Source organism: Amborella trichopoda, chromosome 3 (assembly GCF_054954075.1).
Source record: "Amborella trichopoda isolate Santa Cruz 75 chromosome 3, AtrichopodaSantaCruz75HAP2 v2.0, whole genome shotgun sequence".
Lineage (NCBI taxonomy): Eukaryota > Viridiplantae > Streptophyta > Magnoliopsida > Amborellales > Amborellaceae > Amborella > Amborella trichopoda.
In genome coordinates, this window is record NC_142338.1 from 29509954 (window position 1) to 29534584 (window position 24631).

The 24631-nt window shown below is 35.9% G+C and overlaps 1 protein-coding gene and 1 non-coding gene across 23 annotated transcripts in view; one reads left to right on the top strand and one right to left on the bottom strand.

Annotated features, from left to right (window-relative positions):
- Positions 1-9044, top strand: part of LOC18430636 (G-protein coupled receptor) — a 66607-nt gene extending 57563 nt beyond the window's left edge. For 18 of the 22 annotated variants that reach the window (XR_016051057.1, XR_016051056.1, XR_016051050.1 and 15 more), the window contains 4 exons: positions 4850-4916; positions 8143-8209; positions 8334-8387; positions 8533-9044. Coding sequence is in view for 12 of the 22 variants with exons in the window: in XM_020665106.2 (XP_020520765.1) it covers positions 4850-4916; positions 8143-8209; positions 8334-8387; positions 8533-8670 (326 nt within the window). In the remaining 10 variants the exon portion in view is untranslated. Of the gene's footprint in view, positions 1-4849; positions 4917-5270; positions 5418-8142; positions 8210-8333; positions 8388-8532 lie in introns of all 22 variants that reach the window. The other 4 variants (XR_016051048.1, XR_016051051.1, XR_016051053.1 and 1 more) reach the window with 1 other exon arrangement.
- A 467-nt stretch (positions 9045-9511) lies between these two features.
- On the bottom strand, positions 9512-13074 carry LOC18430637 (peroxidase 9). The gene is made up of 4 exons (XR_016051058.1): positions 12679-13074; positions 11946-12137; positions 11568-11733; positions 9512-10117 (listed from the first exon to the last, which is right to left on the bottom strand). It is a non-coding gene; the product is annotated as a peroxidase 9 (transcript).
- Between the last annotated feature and the right edge of the window lie 11557 nt (positions 13075-24631).

Consider the following 24631-nt stretch of genomic DNA (forward strand, 5'->3'; position numbering starts at 1 on the left):
AAATCGTGGGAGAAAATCGGGCTCTTAAAACACAAAACCGGTTCAATCAACTTCACAATTCGGCTCTCAATATTCTGACATAGTCTCTTCTTATAAAAGCAACAATTCAAGAGATTAAGAAGCAAAGTGTAAGTGACTGATATGATAAAAAAATCTCAGATACATATCAGCAATAAAAAATTCCAAAATCCAAGGAAGAAAGCTCATGGAAAACTATACTAAAATGCATCTTTGAAGCCTTTAACTATATGGATCTAGTGAGATCAAAGATCATTCAAAGGATCAAAGATCTAATGATCAAAGTAATGTTGTAATTAAAAATTTATTGCAAGGAGAAACGAAGGAAATAAATAGAAATAGAAATGATCTAACTCAATTGTTGAGGGCTTGAAGACTAGATCATCCATGGCTTGAATTTGAGCTTTGGATCACCATTATGGAGTAATATAAGACCTTCAATGGAGCTATTCTCTCGCCTTAACATGAAGGAGGATCTTAGAGAGAAGGGAAGAAGAAGACTAGCTTGGGCATGCCATTCAATGGAAGAAGAGAGAGAGAGAGAGAGAGGGGCGTGCCACTTTTTGGAGGGAATTTGTGAAGTGAATTCATGTGTGAGAAAATGTAGGCTTGTGAGGTATTTATATGCTTCTAACTCTCAAGTGTGGAGATGCTTCGAGATGAATGAATCTTGGCTCTTCATGTCATCAACCAATGGCTACAAAGAGAGACATGATCCTAGCCCACCATCCATCATCATGCCATCAAGATGTGTGGTATGAATTTAAACGCCTTTATCTTCTTTTAATTCACGTAAATTTCCTTTGTTATCAAAACGCCCATGCTCTTTACATTTAATAAAACTAAAACCAAGATGGAGGGTATACCCTTATGGTCATTTATTAAAAATTCCAGCAAAAAGAAAATCTTAAAAGTTCCTTCCATTTCATAAGAGCATGTGGAGCTAATGAAAGCATGCCACATAAGCTTAGGTGGTTAATTGCACATTTATCATATACCCTTAGAGTTTGGCTTGTAATTACAAATTGTATACCCCTTCTAGAATCCTCCACACATGTGCACAAAGCCCCCTTGCTCAAAGAATCCATAAAACTTCCCATAAACCCATAAAAATCATTTTAATGATTTTCCATCAAATTAAATCATTTTGGCATTGATTAAAAATATTTACAAGGAAAATTAGGATCCTTGGAGTTGAATTACGAAACGGAGCATTTCACTTGGCTAGATTTGGAATCCAAAGCCTTCTCGGTATGACTCAACAAACTCATGACCCACAGTATATAATCAGAGGCTCATGATTTGAGCCTATCAAAGTCAAACCGATGTGCGAATCTGAATCCTCAAGTATAAGTGGATTTCAGGTGCACCCCCTAGAGGACATGCACACACATGTGCGGGGGTTCCTCTCTTGGCACATGTGCATAACTCTAACAAGTGGATCCCTAGAAGAGTGGCTTCCCATGCACTGCGAATGTATATGCATATGTTATGAAAAGGTTTTAGGAATCAGGGGTTTTGGCCAATGTCCTCTATTGGTCGTAACCTTCCCATACAAGGCTGTTAGTCATCAAGTTCATACATAAATAGTATTTCCTTGGCCCATCACTCAGTCATGAGGCACAAATATAGTAACTGACTCTGACTAAGACGTAACGATCAACCCTCTTGGTACCTCCCACATATAAATCCTCCTTATGACTTAATCGGGGTTCCATGACTCTTGGTCCCAGTGTGTCAAGATCCCAGAGTCATGTCACTCTTTTACTCCCACTGAAGTTACGAGCGATTGAAAATGTCGAATTTAAGGCTTTGAAATGACATAATTCCGACAAGAAGATGGGTACAACCCAAAGTTCTAAACAATTATACCCCAGTGCTAACCTGGAATCAGGAACTGTTCCTAACTTCGGTAATTCTTTCAGCTTCTATGAGAATCCTAATGTTGGACTTACCCATTATTGTATGCATGGATAAGCATTATTTTGTTCAACATCCTGTAGGGAGGTTTGTATCTTATAAATCTGTGTCTTCTTATCGTGGCTTCATAATTGCCCCATCTTCAGTTCGAATACCTTCCTGAGTTGCACATGGACTTTCACAACCTCAATGAAAGGTTGTCTTGGGTGATGAGATGTAAGCCCTTGGGCAAAATAATACATGGGAAATCACCAATCTTCCTAAAACAAAGAAGGTCGTAGGATGTTGGTGGTATAAACTGTTATAAACTGTGAAGTGCAAGGCTGATGGCACATTGAAAGTCATAAGGTCAGATTGGCTGCAAAGCGCTTCAATCAGACTCTTGACATAGACTACCAAGACACATTGAGGATCTGTCTTTCTCGAGCTGCTAATAAATCTTTGCCTCTCCACTAGCTAGATGTGAAGAGTGCATTCTTGCATGGAGATATCCAAGAAAAGATCTATATGTCCATGCCTCCAGGTATTCAGATTTATTCGGAGACAGGAAAGGTGTGCAAGTTAAAGAAGGAGATTTATGAACTTAAACAGTCTCCTAAAGTGTGGTTTGGAAAATTCACTAAGGCATTGCTGAAATATGGGTTTAGAAGTCAGGTTGATCATATGCTCTTTGTAAAGAAGAATAGTATTGAGATTTTAGCCCTTATAGTGAATGTCGATGATATTATTGTGACAGGGGACAATGTGAAGGATATTGAAGATTTTAAATCATATCTAAGCAAGGTGTTCAATATCAAAGATTTAGGACCCCTTAAGTAGTTTTTGGGAATTGAAGTGGCAACATCAAAGAAAGGGATAACCATCTCCCAAATAAATTATTAACTGAACCTATTACAACAAACTGTAATGTTCAGAGCTAGACAAGCCGATATTCTTATAGAAATCAATCCTAAACGTTATGGAGTAGGGGGAGAGTTGCTGGAAAGTTCCAAATACTGGGCAAGCTCATATTCCCCACAATCGCATGACCGGACATCTCTTATGCGGTTAGTGTGGTCAGCCAATTTATCCAGGCACCACGTAAACCACATCTTGATACAATGTATCGGATATGGAGATATCTCTGGTCTGCTCTAGGAAGAGAGTTATTTTTCTCTAATCAAGGGCATTGTTATGTTGCTATTTACATTGATGCTGATTGGGCTAGATGCCCAACTAATAGGAGATCCATAACTGGCTATTGCACCTTTGTTTTAGGAAATCTGGTTTACTGGAAAAGCAAGTAACAAAATGTGGTGGCAAGATCAAGTGCTGAAGTGGCATATAGGGCTATGGCTCATAATACATTTGAAGTACTGCGGGTCCAAAATGTTTCATCTGATTTGGGAGGTTAAAGTTAAGCGTCCTTGACTTTGTAATGTGACAATGAAAGACTAAACACATTAAAGTAGATTGTCACCGCATTAGAGAGAAGGTTGTTGCGTAGATCATTCATACTCCTCATGTGAAGCTTAAAGATCAACTTGCAGGTATCTTCACTAAAGCTGTTGGATGGGATAGACTGCAAGATATCACAAGCAAGTCGGGCATGATTGATAGCTATGCACTAACTTGAGGGGGAGGGAGCGTTGGAAATAATTAATTATTGCTATATTTGATGGGTATAAATGTCTTTATTTTTGCTTAGGTCATATATGTCCTATTTCATTGTGCATGGGTAGTACTGTAATTGGTTCACTTTGTTGACATAAAAGGAGGTACCTGTTGGTCATTCTAGGCCATCACCTCTCTCTCTCTCTCTCCCTTCCTCACGCTCTTTTTGCCTCTCAATCTCCCTCTCTCCTCCTTTTTCTTCCTTCTTTTTCTCTCTCTTACTACTCTCTAGTCGCTTACCTTTGTTTTTTCTCCTTTTCTCTTCTTTAGTTTTCCCTAACATTATTTTCAACTATTTTAACTCACTTTTTAAATCCCAGATTGCCTGGGTGAGCTGGCCATCCCAAAATTTGGCCAAGATTGGCCAAGCACTGATCTGGGTTGGTGAATTGGAGTGATTCTCTTGTGTGAGAATTCGTCCTAATTTTTTAAAAAAATAAAATAAAAAAGGAATATATGTCTTTAAGATAATGTAATGTGTGGGAACCGGTCAATCTGGCTGGTCCAAATAGCCTAGTTCCCTGACAAATTCGCCTAGTTCCTTGATCGACCTAGGTGATTCCATGGAAACAAGACTTGTTCCATGGGAACCGGACCAATTCCAAGTTCTAACAAGGAACCGGGTTGATCACGAGTGATTCCTTCCCAAATCAGATTGGTTTTTTAAACACTAGTTTAGATCATTTTAGACAAAATAATGCTTATATTCTTTGGACCTCGTAATTCTAGAGGTTTAAAAATTAAAACTTGGAATATATTCATGTGAAGGAACGTGGAAGTCATCTATCTACTCATTTATATTAAACCTTATGAATTATTGTTGTTATTGTATGTTTGGAATATATTCATTTTAATGTTTTGTGCAAACAACCATAAAATAATTCTTGCCGAGCTCTCATTGGAATTGTTTGGAATTCTCTATTGGCCATTAGTTTTAACATGGATCATTGAATTGTTAATGAAGATAAATGCTGCTGACAAATTTAGCTTCTTAATCTGGAGAATTTAACAATACAATTCTGTGTATTGCACTTGGTTAAATTGCAGTTATACTTGTTTTTGTGTCTTGTACACTTTATCAGTAAGGTGTTTTTGGCTTAAATGATTACTTTCACTGCATCTGAAATAAGTAATACGAAGACAAATGGTTATGCTCCTTTTTGATAACCATCTTGGTCTAGCTGGTTAGTACTTTATGAAAGTGTAGATCAATTCCCTTAACAAGTGACGATTGACCCTGATCTTCTTTTCTTTGCAGAATATGATCAGGAAAGAGGATCTGATGCTACTAGAGGATGGGCTACATTTGGAGTACTCTCTTGTGTGTAAGTTGATAAAAGATCCTAGTTAGACAAGCTGTAAATTAGGTTATTTATTTTTTATTCTCTTCAACAAGTATTGACTTTAAAATTCTCTAGCAATACTCCAATATCAAATACAGGTGGAAAACAGAATCATATATAGCAAGTATATTGTCTACCAACATCTCTCTTTCCTTGATATAGTAAGTAGCTCTTGTTGGAATATCAGTCCCTCAAGCAGATCAGGGGAAAAAAAGAAAAAAGAACTACACAAATATATATCCTAGTTAATCTGAGTTCTGCCCATTATGTTTGTAATAGGATTAGGATTAGGTGCTCTGTTTAGGTCAATGTGTAATCTTTTACACGTGGAATCAGGGATTTAAAAACCGGCCCTAGAATCGCCCGGGTCGACACAGGAATCAGCCACCCCGTGCCGATTCTCATGAAATACAGGAATCAGGCGGTTTTAGAGTGAAAACGACGTTTTTTACCGAAAAAACGGCAACTCGCTACAGTAAAACGGTGAGTCGCTACAATAAACATTGTTCTTCCCTTTTTCAGCAAAAAAACTGCTGGAAGCATCAAAATTCATCAAAATTTATCGTTTCTTGATGAACAATGGAGGGGAATCATATTTTAGGTCCGTAAAACATTGATTGGGTTTGGATTGAGCCTAAAAAAATACCGGATTGTGAATTTGTTGATTGAAATTTGGGTTTTTTTTGAGCGGATTAGGGTTTTTTGCCAATTCGATATTTTGGTGGCCATTTTTTCATTGATTTAATCCGTTCTTTTTTCTTAATGATCATGGTAATACATGCTTTCATCAAAATCAGGTACTATGATTTGTTGTTTTGTATTTTAGTTTTACGAATTTTTTTTTGGGGCGAGATTCATGATTTTGAAAACCAAACCGTAAATCATGGGGTCATTCTCCATCGATTTGATCCATTTTTTTTTTTTTTGTTCTAATGATCATGTTAAGATTAGATTCCACTAGAACCAGGTAACACAATTTGTGGTTTTGTATTTTCTTTTTGTACGAATTTTGTTTTTGGGGTCTCTGCATGTGAACACTTATAAGGTTGATTGTTGGATTATTTTTTTATTTATTTTATGAATTTCCTTTATAGATTGTCTGATTGTATGAAATCTGATTTTTCTTGTTTGAATCATTGTTGGGTTTTCATTTTTATTCTTGTTTTTCATTTTCATATTCTCTTGATGTTTATTGGGGGAACATTTCTTTTTTTATTTTTTTTATTTTTTTTCTGATATAGAGTTGTAGTCATTGTGAGCTATTATTTTTACGGGGTTTTCTGCCCAATTTCCGATTTTTTATTTGCGGATTTGTTATGAGCTTCTTTGGGTTATGGAGATTTCAGGTATCAATTTCTAACTCTAAAAGTGTACTGTAATGTTGCTTGTCTTTTAAAGTTCTAAATAAGCAAAACTATTCTTTCAAAATGGGTTGCATTCTCTATTTCCCTTTTCTTTCCTTTTGTTTTTCTGTTTGGGGTTCTTGGACTGGCTTTGATCATGTGGCGTTGCTTTCAGAATGAAGTTGCAATGTTTATTTTGTTAGTAGCTTTTGTGGTATCCTTTGGATTCCCAATTAACTTTCCTATGTGGATTGGGCAACACTTTCATGTTCAGAATAAAGAAGGGGCCTACATTTTCTATCACTACAATATTTCATTTTTGGCTGACATTGCAAGTATTTATTTTCTCTAAATACAGCTTGTTGTCCAATATTGTTCTTATGGCTTCCTCACAATTGTTTCTCTTTGAAGGATGTTTGCACCTCTTCTTATTTTATCTTTAAAATTGTTGCATGCTGCTTATATTATTGAATATCACGAGCGCAGTCTATATCCTAATCCGTCCCAGCAAGAAAACAACGTATTATTGAATATCACGATACCTTTTATAAATCAAATTATCTTCATCTTTCTCTGATGTTCTTGTAGTAGCATTGGGTATCAGTATTATATCCATTTGAACATGTTTCTGATGACCCAGAAGTTTTGGGGGCTGCAAGTATCTCATTGACAATTGAACATCTTTCCGTTTTCCAAAAAAATGAAAATATGAGATAAGTTTTTCTTTTAATACGAAGTCACGTAATATCCTCTCTAGGATCAACTGTGTATCCAACAATAAGAGGCTAGGGGCGAGCATGACAGTGTAGGTGAGCATGAAAGATGGACAAGTTTCGGGGATTTTGGACTAGGAGCGCAACAAAAAACACTAATACTCAGAGATACTCAGGCGCCCACTAATTTGGATGATTTGTTCCTAGATCAAGTCAATGAATTGTCATGCGAATTCAATGAATGGGAACAACATGACCAAAATAAAAAAGAACATCGCCTTTCATTTTGGTTTTAGGTCATATTTTACAAATTGTATGCTTTATTTTAGTCCATGTATGATTATATACTTCATCCATGATAATTTTATGATTATTCTTTTGTGTGATATAAATTTAATGGGTAGCATAAGTTCATATAGGGAAAGAACATCTCAATATTCGTATATTGATTCACAAAAATGAAAGTTAATAATGTAGTACCCCATTTCTTATTGGATTCCTAAAAACCAACATTTATAATGATTTTTAATAATTTTTTTGGATTTTTTTATTGCCGAATTTGACCGTTTCGGCTGATTCCCCTCCGATCTGCCGATTCACCGATCCGGATGGGTTTTTGGGGTGCTTGGTCCGCGGCACTGATCCGTTTTTTAAACCACTGCATGGAACATATTTTTATATATTATGTTATGAATTCCTTTTTTCTCTTGGGTAAGTTGGTTGAGTTCAAACTCATTTCGGTCTGAAACCGAAAAAAGGGTAGCTTAGAATTATGGGACAAACTCCAGAGGCTCGAATCATTGACATCTTTTGAGCAATCTGGATGTCTACCTACCACCAGGCTGCAGCCTAAGGCACAGAAATGAAAAAGGTTGGGTCAGCTTGGTTTGATTTTTGAGACAAATTTTAAGTGTTCTAAAGTCTCGACTTCCCTCGCACAAACATGATTCTTTCCTTCGAAAAGAAGTCCAATTGACAATAATTTTCTTTTTCTGCTTTTTGTGGAAAAGATATTATCTACCTGGTTAGCAGTATTTCATTCTGTAGCCTTATAACTGTGGTACTTACCCAAGGCTTTATTGTACTGGGTTTTGTATAAGTCCCGTTTATGTAAAATTTTAATAGTTGTTTATGTGAACTTCATTCATGCAGGTTCATTGTGCTAGCATCAATCTTCTGCTGTGCTGGTTTCGTTTACAAAATTCGAGTTGAGCACCAGGTGAGTTTGCCTGTGTTTGTGCATATGCACAATGATATCAGGCTGGTGAAAAGAATGATAATTGTTTTGACAATTAAAATAATGATATGGCTATGATGAAAAATTTCCCTTGCAACTTTTGTAGCGAGGATTAGATGCCTTGCCTGGCATCACAGTGCTATCTGCCTGCCTGGAAGCTGTAAGTGCATCAAAACCACCATCCATTATCAATATACACCCCCCCATCCCCCCACCCCTCTCTCTCTCTCTTGACATATATATGTATAAATACTTGCCATGGTAAAGGGATATAGTGTTAGACTGACTTGTTGACATTAAAATAGGTGACTGGATCAGAGTTAGGCTACTCACGGGCTGATACTCTCAATGGTAGCTTTGTCAATTCCACATCATGGGATAGCTTGCCTGTTACTGAACAAGCAACTCAAAGAACAGGAGAGAGAAAATATGGATCCATGTGAAGCAGAAGCTCTAGGTGTTTTGAGGGTTATGGATTTCTGTCTTTTTGAGGGAGAAAAGAGTGGGCAACTGATTGAATATGCTGTTGCCTGAAGAATGGGGAATTTCGTGCTTCCTAAATTCTTGGTTGAGAGGGTCTATTGAAGATCGCAGGGCGCTGTGGACGACTCTCCACAATGACTTACATGTTACCTAATATTGATAAATGAAAAGTAATTGTGACTTCATTGTATGTTTAAGTTACAGTTACTAATGCTTACCATTGACTATGTTAACGAGTGGGAGGTGACTTGAAGTTTTCAACTTTGGATACGATGGATTTTTCTCTCAAGTTTATTACCCAAAGAAATGTCATCCAGTGGAAACTGCATCATCATTCTTTTGCATTGATTTAGTTTAACAATAATTTCCTTTGGTGGCTGAATGCATTTGCACACGCATCATGAGAATCCTTCAAGACTTTAATTGTTAAAAGTTACTGTTTTTTACTATTTCTAGATGTAATGCTAGGTGATGACATAAATAAAACCAGTAGAATTTATTGTTCTTTGATGAATACTATCATTTTGGCGAGCTAGAATATTATTTTGGACATAGCTGTGTCGAATGAAAACATGGTATCAGCCTTTCTCACTGCAAATGACTGTCAGGGATCGCTTCCAAATTTTCACATGCAATCTTTGGACCTGCATATATATCTCTGGAGCTTTGAAACCTTGACACCTCACTCCTATTCTTTTTTATTCAGATGTTTTATATTCTATTTTCTGTTATAGAGTTGTAGTTACTCCGGGCGAAAAAACAATGGCTTCCCATGCTGACGAATGGTTACAATGGGCAAAATTTTCGAAAGACTATCATAGATCTCAAGACATTTCACATAAGCACTCTACAATGATGCGTCATGCGTAAATATACAGACCACAAGTTTCACACAAAGGAAGTACATGGTCAAAACCAAATGAGAGAGAGAGAGAGAGAGAGAGAGAGAGAGAGAGAGAGAGAGAGAGAGAGAGAGAGAGAGAGCACAGTTCAGCTTAGTTAGCTAGGCGACAATTAGTTCTTACTTCCCCTTGGCTTCCAAGGAGAGGGTTAAGGTTACCCATTTTCACCATGGACTTTGCAAATTGATCAAAGAAGAGGTCTTCATTTTCTGCATAGCTCTGGACCAAATTCATGGTCTTGCCCCCACTTCAGTAACTAGCACCATATCTGAATTCAGAAGCGACTTTCCCCAAAGGAGCAGCTTGTAATAGTAGTTATCGAACTTTGTGGGGCTCACCATGTCCAAAGGAGAGAGATTATTGTCTCCACCTGAACTTGGGCAACATGATGTCAGCCTGTTATAGAAATCTCCCTCTAGAGAAGCATCTGGTTGCCCATTTCCATTCTGGTTGTACAGTCTCTGCCTGAAAGTCACACATCTTGCCATTCCAAGTGTGTGACTCCCTGAAACAAGGTTAAAAAATAAAGGCTTAGATGGGTGAAGTGATGAGATCACTGTGAAGTTTACTTGTTTAGTGACCGATATGGTCACCGTTGGGAATTCCGCTGTATTTAGCTTCCATTATATGCTCCAGTTTTGAATTTAAACCATTTAGCTGCCGACTTATGCTCATGGTTTGAAACTCTGTTAAATGAGGAGGTAGATGATACAGAGAATTATCTCTCGTACAAAAACACTGGCGCCTATCCAAATGGAAAAACATGATCATCATTTTAAACCGAGTGGTACATGATCATGGTTTGAAATTTTGCCTAATCTAGTGGCGTATAAGAAAATATATTGAACTATGAGGCTCATACATGATCATGTTTTGCCAAAACTATAGCCATTAATATGATTGTCAGTTACATAATCACTGTCGGAACTTTGACAAAATTAATGGCTCATACATGAATATGTAATAAGAATAGTGATCCTATAGGACCCTCATCCATTCATGTGTATAGGACCTCAAAGGATTACACTAAAGGTGGCACGGATCTTTAAAAAAGTTATCACATAAGTGTAAAACTTGATTTTTTTATAGATCCGTACTAAATTTAATGGTGATCTTTTAGGATCCTACACACATAAGTGGGAGAAGGTCCTTATTGGATAATTTTTCATGTAATAGTACCGATATTAAAGATTATGGAATGTTTAGCAGGTTAAAAATGAGCTGATGAGCTGATTTTAAAAATTGCAACCCGTGTCTACTGAAGATATTCGAAAATGAAGGGACTTTTGGTCCACCTAGGATAGGTTTGGCCCCCCTATTTTGCAATTAAAAAGAGGTGGATTATTCCATCTTCAAGCAAGAATTAAGGGCTACTAGATTTTGTTCGCTATATTGTTTAAAGGGTGCGGTTTGTATAGAGCCTAGGCTCTAAACAATAAAATTAGAGCCTACTTTATGTCGAGAAATGTGTTTTTAATACGGAAAATCTTTGTGATTGTTTTAAAATATATTTTTATATTTATTTATAAATTTTAAAGCTTAAAAAATAGTATAGATAGACAAATCTATAAAAACATGAAAATCTCGAAAATTGACGGTCAAAAAATACGTTATAAAATGTACTATTTCCAAAACTTGAAATCCGTTTTTTTACCTTGTCCATGCATCTTGATGGCGAGATGATCAATTTAAAAATATTTGAGCATCAAAACAACTTCTAATGAACGTTTTGAGAGAGGCTCAAATTTGACTGTTCAGAGCCTTGGCTATATATAAACTTTTCCCATTTTTAAATAAGACAGGCCCGAACAATGCGTCTCAATTTGCAAGACATGTAATTGGGTTGGTATATTTGGCCTTCATTTGTTTGGGGCAACGGTAAAATAATTATGTAACGGAGATGCTACCATATGCATGAGAGAGAGAGAGAGAGAGAGAGAGAGAGAGAGAGATGCCTGATAGTGCAACCAGGTCGACTTCATCAAGCCCCTGTTTACTGAATTGTTGGAGAAGGGTTTGGAAAGTAGAGTTTGGTGCGGGCACGTTGGCGTCTGAAAGGCTTAGGCTTGCTGTCCTCGAGTCTCTCCTCCCCACTGCAACCTCCCAGCTCGGTCCACCACTCTACACCATCAAAACAATGCCCCAACTTAACCTACTTAAAAATAACTCTTAGAAAGTAAAGGTTGAGATTAAAAATAACTCTTAAAAAGTAAAAATTGAGATTCTTACATCTTTAGCATGTGAAATTACAATAAAATAAGTATTTCACATACTCATCCCTAATTGCACACTCTCTCTCTCTCTCGATACAATTGGAGCGTATGTTATTTTACCAGTACACTAGAAGCTCTAGCAGCAAGGGCGAGAAGGTCAGCACATGAAACAACTCCAGGACATACTGCTTCAAGTTCAGCCTTTACCAAATCAACCACTTCAAAACCTCTCACTGAATTAAGATTTGGGCCCGACTTCTTCTCGCTCGCCACCGATTCGCTGTTGTCTAACAGAAGCGAACCATCACAACCCTAAAAAAATTCATGGTGAGAGAACAAACTAAACGTCAGGACCTTCTTTTGAGAGAACCACTGAGGGAGGCCCAAAACAACATATTTAAGAAAAAGAGGCCTACCTTCCCAACATGGATAAATGTTCAACATTAACTGGCTTCGTAGAGCTAAAAAAAGGATGGTTGAGTTCAGAGTTGGTTCAAATAGGAAGACCAAGAGGCTTTTCAAGATTCGACTGGTCACCATACGGTTAGGGATTAATCAGAACTGGTGGGACCGATGGTCGAATCAATAATATCATATATGAAAAAATAAAAGAAAAAAGAATAAAAGTTTAGAAACATGGACCGCATCAGAAAATATTTGCTCAACTTTGTTTTAACCAAAAATCAGCTACTTTGACTAATCAAATATCAATTTTGACTAGTTTTCGATCAATCTCGAAATTAGAAAGACCGAGACACCAATCAGCTGTCCTACCAAGGGGACCAGCCCATCTTGGTCCAAATCTTGACAACTATAGACAAAATCTTGTGATATCAGGGAGAGAGAGAGAGACCTGCACAAAGCAATCATGAAAGTGAAGCCTAAGCAATGAAGCAGGAAGCCTTGGATCCTGGGCAAAGGCGTTCTCCAACACTCTAATCACAACCTCATTTGCTTGAGGGCATGTATAGTCGTAGAAATAAGGACTCAGTCCATGGTAATTGTAACTATAATTCACATTGGATCGGCTACCATCCCCATCGCCCCAATAATAATAGTCGGGAAAAAAAGCTAGAGAGAGGGAGAAGGAGAGAGAAACCATGAGAAGACACAGTGAAGCTTTAAATCCATCCATGGCTATTGCAGTTTCACCTATTCTTGGATGGTTATGTAAGGCTGGGCACAAGGGATATATATAAGGCCCAGATGACCCTCCCATGTTTGGTCACTAACTCTATTATGATCATCCATAACACTCGGAGAGAGAGAGAGAGTGAGTGTTTTTTTTCACCCTAGTAAGGACAAGCATACCGTTCATAAAGTTGAATTACATTATTAACCTAATTCAATTTAATAATGAGAAACTAATCAAAATGTATTTTAATGGAAACTTATCAAAATGTATAGAGATGGCCAATTAAATGTTTACCCGATTCAATTTTAAAAGCCCTATCATCGAAATGTAGATTGTTATCAAGAGTTGAAATAGTTGAAAATTGATAAAAAGTTAAAAAGTTTTGAGTAAATCGATTTTGAGCTGTTAGGAGCAGTGCAGTGTTGCCCGGGAGTCCTTTTCGATTTGGCCAGAAAAAACGAAGCAATTTGATGTTTCAGCCAATTTAGAGGAAGACTTTGGAATTTTTAAGGTTTTTAATATTAATAAAATATATATTAAAATAATAAAAATTTTAAAACAAAAAATTCAATAAAAAATACAATTATATGCTTTGGTTGTTGGGCTAGAAGTTTAAGCCGAGGAGGCAGAATCACATCGAAGAGAGCCGAAGTACAAAATTAATTTTTTAAATGACAATTTTGTGCTTCTGTTGAAGAGGCCAATCAGAACGAATTGAGCTGAAGTGGCCCAAAGCTATTTGAGCTTCGTTTCACTTTGGTCTAGACAAAAAATCCCTTCCGAAAGATTATTTTGCTAAACTCACGCACAAGCTTTTCCAAAAAGATGACCAAAGAGATTTCGGCCTTTTCCCATCTTTTTTCAGAATTTTTAAGTTGATCAATCCACCACGTTTGTGAAGTGACTAGGAAATAAAATAGGTAAAAAAGATATTAAAAGAGTAGTGGAGTGGTGCAGTTGTTGACTTGGTGTGGGTAATGCCTTCTCCACTTACCATGAATCTCATTGTGTGGAGTGGTTTATAACTCCAAAAGGTGCATTAGACAGGACAATGCATAGCTTAATTGCCACCACTTTGAACTATGTATTTAAAAATAAGCGCGTATAGCATGCTCCCGCAGGAGCATGTTGTATAACAAATCCCTCAGGAAAAACAACTATTTGGCTGGACTCTTTTGATTCAAAATTTTGAGATGCAAGAATTACTAGATAATCGTTTTCAAGTTTTTTTTGTTTTTTTTTTGGATTTTGAGATCCAAGTATCACTAAATTTTGTTTTCGAAAAATTGGGCAGTTCCAATGCAATATTGGGATGTCATTTTCTTTAAGCGCATAGAGGGTGTTCATTGGGTTATACAGATTACATCCATGACATTTGCGATCTAAAAAATATTTTTAGAGTGAGTTTTGTTTTAGGGAATAGACGGAGAGTATAATCGAACAGGAGTAAGAAATATTCGTGCTTTAAAAATTGGCGGCATGTTTTGCCTTTACGGAATTTGGCAAAGTCGTATAAAAGCGCATCAGAAATTGCTCTCCCCGGCATTGAAATTCCGGTGATGTCCTACAAATATTCTTCCAACTCAGATTGTGGAATTTGAAGTTCAAAAAATAGTGCAAAATGCGGCCGATCACAAAAAACGGTAACATACAGTGTAAGAAAATGTGTTGCAGGGTCAAATATTTTAAGAATTTTTTAAAATCCTTTTGGCTTAAGTTGTAAAAACCATTTTCAAAAGGTTGAAGTCTATTTCTTTAGAGAAATAATAAAAAAAATTCTTTTTTATAAGGTTATTAGGAATAAATCCCAAAATTTTCTTCACCACTTTTCACATTTTTTTGACCCAAATACCCTTCCCGGAAGTATTAGGTCCATGAAGGCAGTACGGTAAACGCAGAACCGTGATGGTCATGATGGGTTCAAACGTTGTTGGTGTGGGGCTTAAGTCATCACGTTTCTATTAGGACCATGACGATAGGGCAGCATTAGAATCATCATGGTACTTTCATAACCGTGTTGATCAACTTGAGTATCTCGGTTCTTGTACCTCCGTGATATCCTTCACGGTTTAATTAGAGTTGTGATAGTTGAATAACTCATTACGGTGCTCTAAGTGCCATGATGCTTCAAATCAAGGATTAAAAAATCACCGAGTTGAGCAGGACTCACCCGGTTCGACTGGAAAATCGCTAGAGAACGAGCCGGTTCCACGAATAAACTGGGAATCGCCTGTTTCCAGAAAGAACCGGACGATTCCCAACAGTGACTCGCGAGTCAGGCCGAGTCAGACCGCATCATCCGCAAGAACACGGGCTGCATATTATTCTTCACGGGATTTCAATTTTTTTTGTCATTTTGTTATCGATTTTCAACTTTTTCAGCCTTATGAATGAATCTTACAGGCTTTAATTCAAATTTCGCATCAATTTCAATCAATAAAACGAATTAAAAAGCACCATTTTTTATCAACAAATTTGGATCAAAGAGTGAGTTTTAGGGTTTCTGCCATTTCACTGATTTCAATGGAAAGAACGCATCATTTTTTGCAAAATTTCAGGGTGAGTGATCGTAAGAGTGTTGATCAGAATTTTGTGTTCATAATTTGTGATTATCTTGGAGGAATACATATCAATTTTGAGTTTAACGGCACAGGTGCACGAAGAACAGATAAGAACTGTGTTTTTTTTTTTTTCCTCCATGCGATCAAATTCAGTCAATATTTTGTAAATCATGTATTAAATTTATAGGATTTTGATTCGTAGTAGTGTTGTTTATCATCACATGTATTCAATTTGATTATATTTATTCAATTTGAGTTGGATTTTATAGAAAACAAGAGTGATGTCTGTTAAAAAAAAATGGACTGTGTTTTTTTTTTCCGCCATTTTCTCAATTTCAGTAAATATTTTGCAAAGAATGTGTTGAATTTATAGGGTTTTGATTTGTTATAGTGTTGTTTATCATTACATGTATTCAATTTTATCTGATTTATTCAATTTGAGCTTCATTTTTTATTTTGAATGACTGATATCTGTGAAGAACTGCTTTTTTTTTTTTTTTCCTCAATTCAATCGATTTTATTTAATATTTTGATGATAATGTATTAATATTATAGGGCTTTGATTCCTTATAGTGTTTTTTATCAAAATATGTACTCATTTTGATGTAATTTATTCGATTTGAGGCGGATTTTTGAGTTGGAATGACTGATGTTAGGTTGGTTTGTAAAGAACTGGGTTTTCTTTTTTTATTATTCATGATCAATTTTTTTGAGAAATCGTGATTTTTCGAAAATTTATTTTTGATTATCATTAGGAACTAAACAATATTTTTAATTTTTATTGTTAAATTTCTAGTTCAAAAAATTGCATGTTGATAGATTATTTATACAAAAAAATATATTTTATTATATTTTTAATGCAAAGCTGTATTTTTTAATTTTTTGTTAATGTAAAAAAATACATTAACAAATACATGTTGTTAAACTGTATTATATTTTTAATGCGGTTTTGAAGTATTTTTAATTTTTTAAATTTTTAATGCAAAAATTACATGTTGTTAAACTGTATTATCATGAGGAATTAAAGTGAATATCATTGTAAAAAAATCATGGCATGTTATTATATTTTTAATGTAAAAATGTATTTTTTAATTTGTTGTTAATGCAAAAAAATACATTAACAAATACATGCTGTTAAACTGTATTATATTTTTAATGTAGTTTTGCATGAAAGAAATATTTTTAATTTTTAAAATTTTTAATGCAAAAAATACATGTTGTTAAACTGTATTATCATGAGGAATTAAAGTGAATATCATTGTAAAAAAATCGTGACATGTTATTATATTTTTAATGCAAAACTGTATGTTTTAGTTTGTTGTTAATGCAAAAAAATACATTAACAAATACATGCTGTTAAACTGTATTATATTTTTAATGCAGTTTTGCATTAAAAAATTATTTTTAATTTTAAAAATTTGTAATGCAAAAAATACATGTTGTTAAATTATATTATAATGAGGAATTAAAGTGAATATCATTGTAAAAAAATCGTGGCATGTTATTATATTTTTAATGTAAAACTGTATTTTTTAATTTGTTGTTAATGCAAAAAAATACATTAACAAATACATGCTGTTAAACTGTATTATATTTTTAATGCAGTTTTGTATTAAAAATTTATTTTTAATTTTTAAAATTTTTAATGCAAAAAATACATGTTGTTAATCTGTATTATCATGAGGAATTAAAGTGAATATCATTATAAAAAAATCGTGGCATATATGAGAATTATATTATCTTGTAATTTTTAATTTTATTATTAAATTTTTAATGCAAAAAATGTATGTTCTTGATAATTGAATTGTAGCTATGTTGGCGCTTGTTTTTTTTTATATATTATCTTTCATATTTGTAATTGAGATGTATAAATATTTGTGATCATTTCAATCGAGTTGAGATTGTGCCGACTATATCATTGTAAATTTTATTTGTGGCATTGTGAATGACTATATCATTGTAAATGTTTTTTGTGTCAAATATACGTGTAGTGGCATTATGGATGACTATATTAATGTAATTTTTTTCTTGATTCTAAGTGTGACTTATACATAAATTTTTTTATCTATAATGTTGCATAAATATTTTTTTTTCTCAGTAGGAACTAATTCATGTTTGTCGAAGAAGTCCATATGCATTAGCATTGTGAATTACTATACCATTATAAATATATTTTTTATTGATACTATATCAATGTAAATTTATTGTTCTATATGTAGTAGCTGATATAAGCTATTTTTATCTATAATGTTGCATAAATAAATTATTTTTCTCAGTAGGAGTTAAAATATTTTTGTCAATAAAAGTATTTTGCATTAACAACAAATATAACTTCATGAACCACCCTTACATATTATCACTACACATGGTGATTATTTTTCATGTTCAATTGTCAGGTTAATTTTTAAACTTTTACATTTTAAAGTTGAACCATGGCAAGATCTACGGAAGACCCTGCATGACAACATGGGGTCAGACTTGATCCTAACAAAAAAGACAAAATTATTTGTAATTACTGCCAAAGAGTGATAAGTAGTGCGGTACATAGGTTCAAGCAATACTTGGCAGGGGTTAAGGGAGATGTTTATGCATGCAATAATATCCTTAATAATGTAAGAAAGCAGATGGAGGCATTTCTTAAGGCTACCAAAGGTAAAAAAATTGCAAAGTAGAGGATGGATGAGGAGATAGCTAGTTTATATACGCCATCAAGCGGGAATGATCCAGAAGAGCAATATAATAATGACTTGGAGATGGCCACAAGAATGAGTTCACATGAAACATACCAGAGGGAATGTGCGTTTATAATGCTTGGTGGTTATAACATGGGCATGCATGGTGGGCCTAGCTCAGACATGCATGGCAGGCCCAACTCGAGCATGTATGGCAAGCTCAGCTCAAATATGTATGGAGGGGTTGGTGGCAATATGTATCAAGAGGAATCGGACGTTGAAGAAATTGTTTCTAACTTAGCTAGGAGTGCCAGTATTGCTGGTCATGGTCATATAAACCCATTTCTCTCAAAGCCTAAGTCAGAACAAATGACCCTCAAAGGCATGGTGAAAGGTACGAGAAACATGTTGGGCAAATATATAAGAAAATGGTTCTACGATAAAGGGATCCCCTTTGATGCAGCCAATAGCCCATATTTTCCACCTATGGTCAATGCAATCTAGAGAGCCGGGCCCGGGGTCAAACCCCCGACGGCATATGAGCTCAGTGGACCAATATTGGATGAAGAGGTGGAGGAAGTTAGAAAGTGGATTGAAGAATATGAGCAGAGTTGGCCAAGAACAGGCATTACTCTAATGAGTGAAGGTTGGTTGAATAAAGTTAGCAAAAAAAAGTTTGTAAACTTCTTGGCCTATTCCCCAAAAGGTAGAACTTTTTTGTCTAGCAAAGGCGTATCAGAGACAAAAAAAGATGCAAACTTCTACGTACGACTATATGATCAGATAGTGGAGGAGGCGGAGATAAGTATGTAGTCCAGTTTATTACAGACAATGCACATGCATGTGTTTCTGCGGGCAGCAAGTTGATGGATAAGAGGAAGCGTCTAGTATGGACCCCGTGTGCTGCACACAGCATCGATATGATGTTAGAAGAGATCGGTGAGATCAAAATTGTGAAGGAGACTCTACAGGAAGCAAGGTTGGTGTCAAGATTTATATATAACCATTTTAAAATTTTATTTTTGTTCAGAGAACAGTCTAAGAAAAAATAGATAATCAGGCCTACCATAACCTAGTTTGTGACAGATTACTTGGTTGTGGACTCCATTCGGGAATCTGAAGGTGCAATAAAGATATTGTTTACCAGTGAAGAGTGGTTAATGACTGCCTCTCAAAGTCCAGTACCGGGCTAAAAGTGGACGACATGACCTCAAATAGGAGGTTCTGGTCTCAATGTTCCAGTATCGTATAGGCCACCTTCCCTTTGGTCACGGTGTTAAGAATGATGGATGTTGACAAGAAAGCTACCATAGGCATATTTTATGAAGGTATCGAGAGGGCCAAATCAGCTATTGGGGAGAAGTGTAATATCGAGATTATAGAAAGAAGGTGGAGCATAAAATTTGGACGTCCAATTCATTATGCAGGTAAATATATATTTATATCATTAGAATGTTTCATCGTAAATTATTTTTTTATGAAATTTTAAATGACATTTCTCTATCTATATATTTTTCAGGTTATTACTTCAATCCAAAATTTTTCTATTTGGCACTTGAACATCCCCACAAGATTATGAAAGGGGTCAGATACATTATTGTCAGGTTGAAGAGAAGCCAATGAACCAGGTAGCAGCAATACATGAGGTATTATTTAATATTTTGGTAAGAACTTGATTGAATTGTTATATTTGTGAGGAATAATGCATTAGAACGAAATATTTTGTTTTAGCTTGCTATGTATAGGGATGCTATAGGATCCTTCGAAACTAAACTTGCCAGGAATTCTCGAACTAAGATGGATCCAGGTTATCTCCTAACTAATTTTTTGTTCATTCATATATTTAATCTTATAAATTATTCTTGCTCTTACAATGCTTTTTGCATTTTAATCCAGCTGAATGGTGGGAGATATATGGTAGTGATGCACCTCACCTAAATAGGATAGCAATCAAGGTGCTCTCCTAGACATGTTCTGCTATTGGCTGTGAGCGAAACTGGAGTACGTTCCAATGGTTCACACTACTAGAAGGAATCGACTCTCTTCGGAGAAGCTTCATAAAATAGTCTACGTTCATTACAACTTAAACCTCTGAGAGCGACAAATAAGAAGGAAGCTTGAAGACTACGGGCCGATAGACTTGGACACAATATTTGTCACAGACACAGCAGAGCAATGTGTAGTAGAAGAAGAGGAGCTAATGTTGCACAACAGAGCGTTCCTTGAGGCTATCCGTGAGGAAGATCTTGAAGAAGGTGATGAGCAGCATGAAAGAGGAAGCAGCCCACCAACATATCCACAATTCGTCAGAGATGTCGGTGATATTGCACCTAATGAGGGAGAGTGAGAAGCAAGTCTAAGGGAAAATGAGAGAGATGATGATTCTGAGGCCACCCAATCCCAGCCAACTTATTCACATATTGAGTCCTAACAACAAGAGGGTAGAGATGAGCACGATAGTATAGGTGAGCATGAAGGATAGACAAGCTTCGGGGATTTTGGATTAAGACCACAACAAAACACTAACACTCAGGGATTTGAAAATAGTCAGGTGCCCACTAATTTGGATGATTTGTTTTTAGATCGAGTCAATGAATTGTCACGTGAATTCAATCAATGGCATCAGCGTGACCATGATGAAGAACGACATCGTCTGTCATTTTATTTTTAGATCGTATGTTACAAATTGTATGCTTTCTTGTAGTCCATGTATGATGATATACCTAATCCATGATAATTCTATGTTTATCCTTTTGTGTGATGTAAATTAAATGGTAAATAGTAGTTCATGCAGGGAAAGAACATATCAATATTCGCATATTCATGCAAAGAAATGAAAATTCTTAATGGAGTACCCTCATTTCTTATTGAATTTTTAAAAAACAACATTTATAATGAATTTTAATATTATTTGCGGATTTTTTTTAAGGCTTAATCCAACTGATTCAGCCGATTCTCTATCCGGATCGCCGATTCACCGATCTGGATGGGTTTTTGAGATGCCCGATCCGGGTCACCGATCCTCTTTTTAAACAACTGCTTCAAACATAGTTCTACCAGAACCATGATGACTTCAACCCAATACAAAGTCATTTAAAATCCACTTTGACCATCATGGTTCTGGTTTAACGGATCTAAGACTACCATGAAAAGTATTTTTGACCAAAAACATACAAATAGTGATGAAAGGGATACAAATGAAATTTGGAAAAATTTGGGGTTTATGTCTAACAATCTGCAAAAAAAAAAAAAAAGAAAAAAAAAAAGAAAAAAAAAAGAATACTTTTTAATAATTTTCCTTGTTTTTTTGCAAGTTTCTTGGCATTGGAATTGGATTTTCAAGAAGGATTTGAGGGATAAGTATGTGAAGCCGTGGTCCAGCCATATATTTCCTTATAAGGAGGCAATGTTCAACAACTCAGCCGAGTACACTAGGCCTGGACCGAGTTTTCGGCATTGACCAATGGTGCAGAAATAAATTTTCATTTTAATTTTCATGAGTATTTTTTGTGTTGTATATGACTTTTTTAATTGATATTAAAAATTACTTAGTTAATTTGAACTAACAAAGTGCCAAAATTTAAAAAATAGGAAAAATTTTCACTTATAAATAATGATTTGAACAATATTGTTTAAAAAGTAGTTTTTATTATCAAAATTAAATTTATAGTTTTGAGAACTATTTTTGCCTAGAGATGGAATTATATTTTTTTTTATTAATACAACAAATTTTAATGTGTCTCACATGTTGAGTAAATATTTTTATATTCAAAACTACAATAAAAATAAGTTCTCACTTTAGTTTTCATGAGTAAAATTTATTTTTGCGTGATATAAAACTTTTTAAATTGATACAACTTAGTAAATTTTTTAATAACAAAATGTCAAAAATTAAAAGAACTATTATTATTCCATTTGAAAGGACGTAGAAAAACAATGGGTGAGACATGTGGCACTTTTCCTCCACCATTTAGTGGTGCTATGCTGGGAATGGGGCTGGGGACGTAGTGGTAGCACCCCCACACCCTAGTCACCATGTTGTGGTTTCCATTCCCATTACTAATGCGACCCCACTAATACCTTTTAAAAAGCTAACTCCTAATCTGCTTGAAAAAACAGGTAGGGGTCTGTCTTCCCCATCGATGGGTAGCGCCAGTAGAGGGTAGTTTGAGATTGAATGTTGACGACAACTCATTGGAGAATTCAGGTTCAGCTGGTTTGGGGATGGGGGGGGGGGGGGGGGAAGAATACAGTGAGAAACTCGATAGGAAATAATTCTGTGTTATGGGGGGCCTTGTGGTGAAAAGACGGCAAATGAAGCAAAAATCTTAACGACTTTGCAAAGAATGAAAATTCTAAAGGAGAGGGGAATTCAGCAGTCGTATGTTATTGAGCTGACATAATTTTTGTGAATGATCAGAGGCCGGATGACATGAATTAGAGGTTGAAGATGACATACTTTTCCGGTTGTTGGAATCCCATTTTCAACTTCCCAAAATTGGAACATGCTCAAACGAAGACCAAACTGGATGAAATTTATCACAAAATGATCATGATAGTATTATCTTCAATTTGTGATCCAAATGAAGGCTTGGAACGTCATAGATCGTGCCAGATTGGTGGTCGAAGAATCACAAGTTTATGGAACTTGGCCAGATTTTGGGTATCAAAACGTGCACAATAGTTCAAACATAAATTCTACGATAATTGATCACTCGAATTACCACCGTAAGCGTCTAAAGAAATGCTCCCAAAGCCTAGCAATGATAAGAGGCCCCTCATGAAGGGATGGTTTTGTCATTTGTTGAAAACTGTAGTTCTTCGAAGCACGGTCGCAACGAAGCCATACTTACGACGATCCGGCATCGGGATCTTGAATTTGATGTTCTTTTAAAATCTGAATTTTCATGCTTCGAGCTCTCGAAATTCTCTCGTTTCGGGCCACGCTATGATGCGTGTTGTATATAAAAAAAAAAGTGAATCGCAAGTTCTAGCTCGTGTCCGAATTTGACCTTAATTGGATTCAAAACGAGCAAGTTATGAGCATTTGAAAATCATCCCAAAATGAGAAAACATAGTTTCCATAAAATGGAAACTAGTTCACCGAGAATGCACCGCCATAGTGTAAAACCTACCTTTTTATGGTAAGTTAGACCCAGAATGGTCCCGGAGGGTCTGATTGAGCCGGAATTTGGTGCTTAAGGGTTATTCGACGTTCTAGATCCAATGGAAGGGGTTTGATACTATTTTGAGACCTAAAATATGGGGCTATAGTTATAGAGTCCATTTTCAACATGATAGGAACTGGATTTGAAAACTAAGTTTTGTCTGGATCATATCAAAACTCGTCAGAACACAATAACACTTTGTGGGTGTCCATAGGGTATCAAAAAATACCCTCTCATGCAATTCGAGGCCATTATAACACTTCTTCAGAGGTCGCCCAAGTTTAGATTTATTACTATAATGTTCCCATGGTTTGTCCGGCGGGACCAGGTTACTACCGGCTCACTCCTTATTCGCCCCAGGGATACAAGTGAGTCAAAAGTTACATATAACACATTCGTTTGATCATCAACTAATGAAATTTCGACAACCTTAAGCCGTATTAATGTTTAACATGTTAGTATGGGGCCTGCCATGCAACGGACTGATATGTGAGCCCATCATCTCAGTCATGTTGCCCAGGCTATTTCCTGCTTACTGGAGGTCTCGGGACCTGACGCTAGTTGAAATGACACTGGTAGCATTGACACTATCGTCAGGCATTTAGGCTTTTTTGAGCTCACTAGAGGCCTGGGTATGGGCGCTGACGCCAATGGGAATGGTGTCGAGTGTCTACCTACACTGATCACACATTTTTGCGACTGAGGTGCCTTTGGTATCTTACCATTAGACTTTTGATAGGGCATCGGTGTCCATTGAGGTAACGTCAGAGGCCTTCTTTCTGAAATGCTTCATGGTCAGGTCTTTATGAGTCTGTTTTGCCTTGTCTAGTCTCTTGCTGTCTTTGGCCCCACTGGAGCAATAAGGGTTTGGTGGAGGCTAGGTTTACGGAAAAGGGATTTCAGTGGGGTGAATAGTTTGAAATATCCGAGTGGTTTGCCTAGGAAATTTCAACCTATCCATAACTTCTGCAGTTGAGATCAGGGTGTCTACAACGTGCATGCACGTTTGGGTCATATGAGAGAGTGAACTCAAGGTACTTCTCGATAAAGACCTTCTCCCTGGTTTAAAATTTTTTTAATTTAGATTTTTGTGATTCATATTTATTTGGAAAGAATAACAAATTGTGCTTTTCTTTATCCACAGCTAAAAGTACGAATTTTTTACAATTGATTCATTCAGACACATGGGAATCACCTGTTGTTTCTATTGGGGGGGGGGGGGGGGGGGGGGGGGGGGGGGATGGGTGTTGTATATTTTTTCACTTTTATT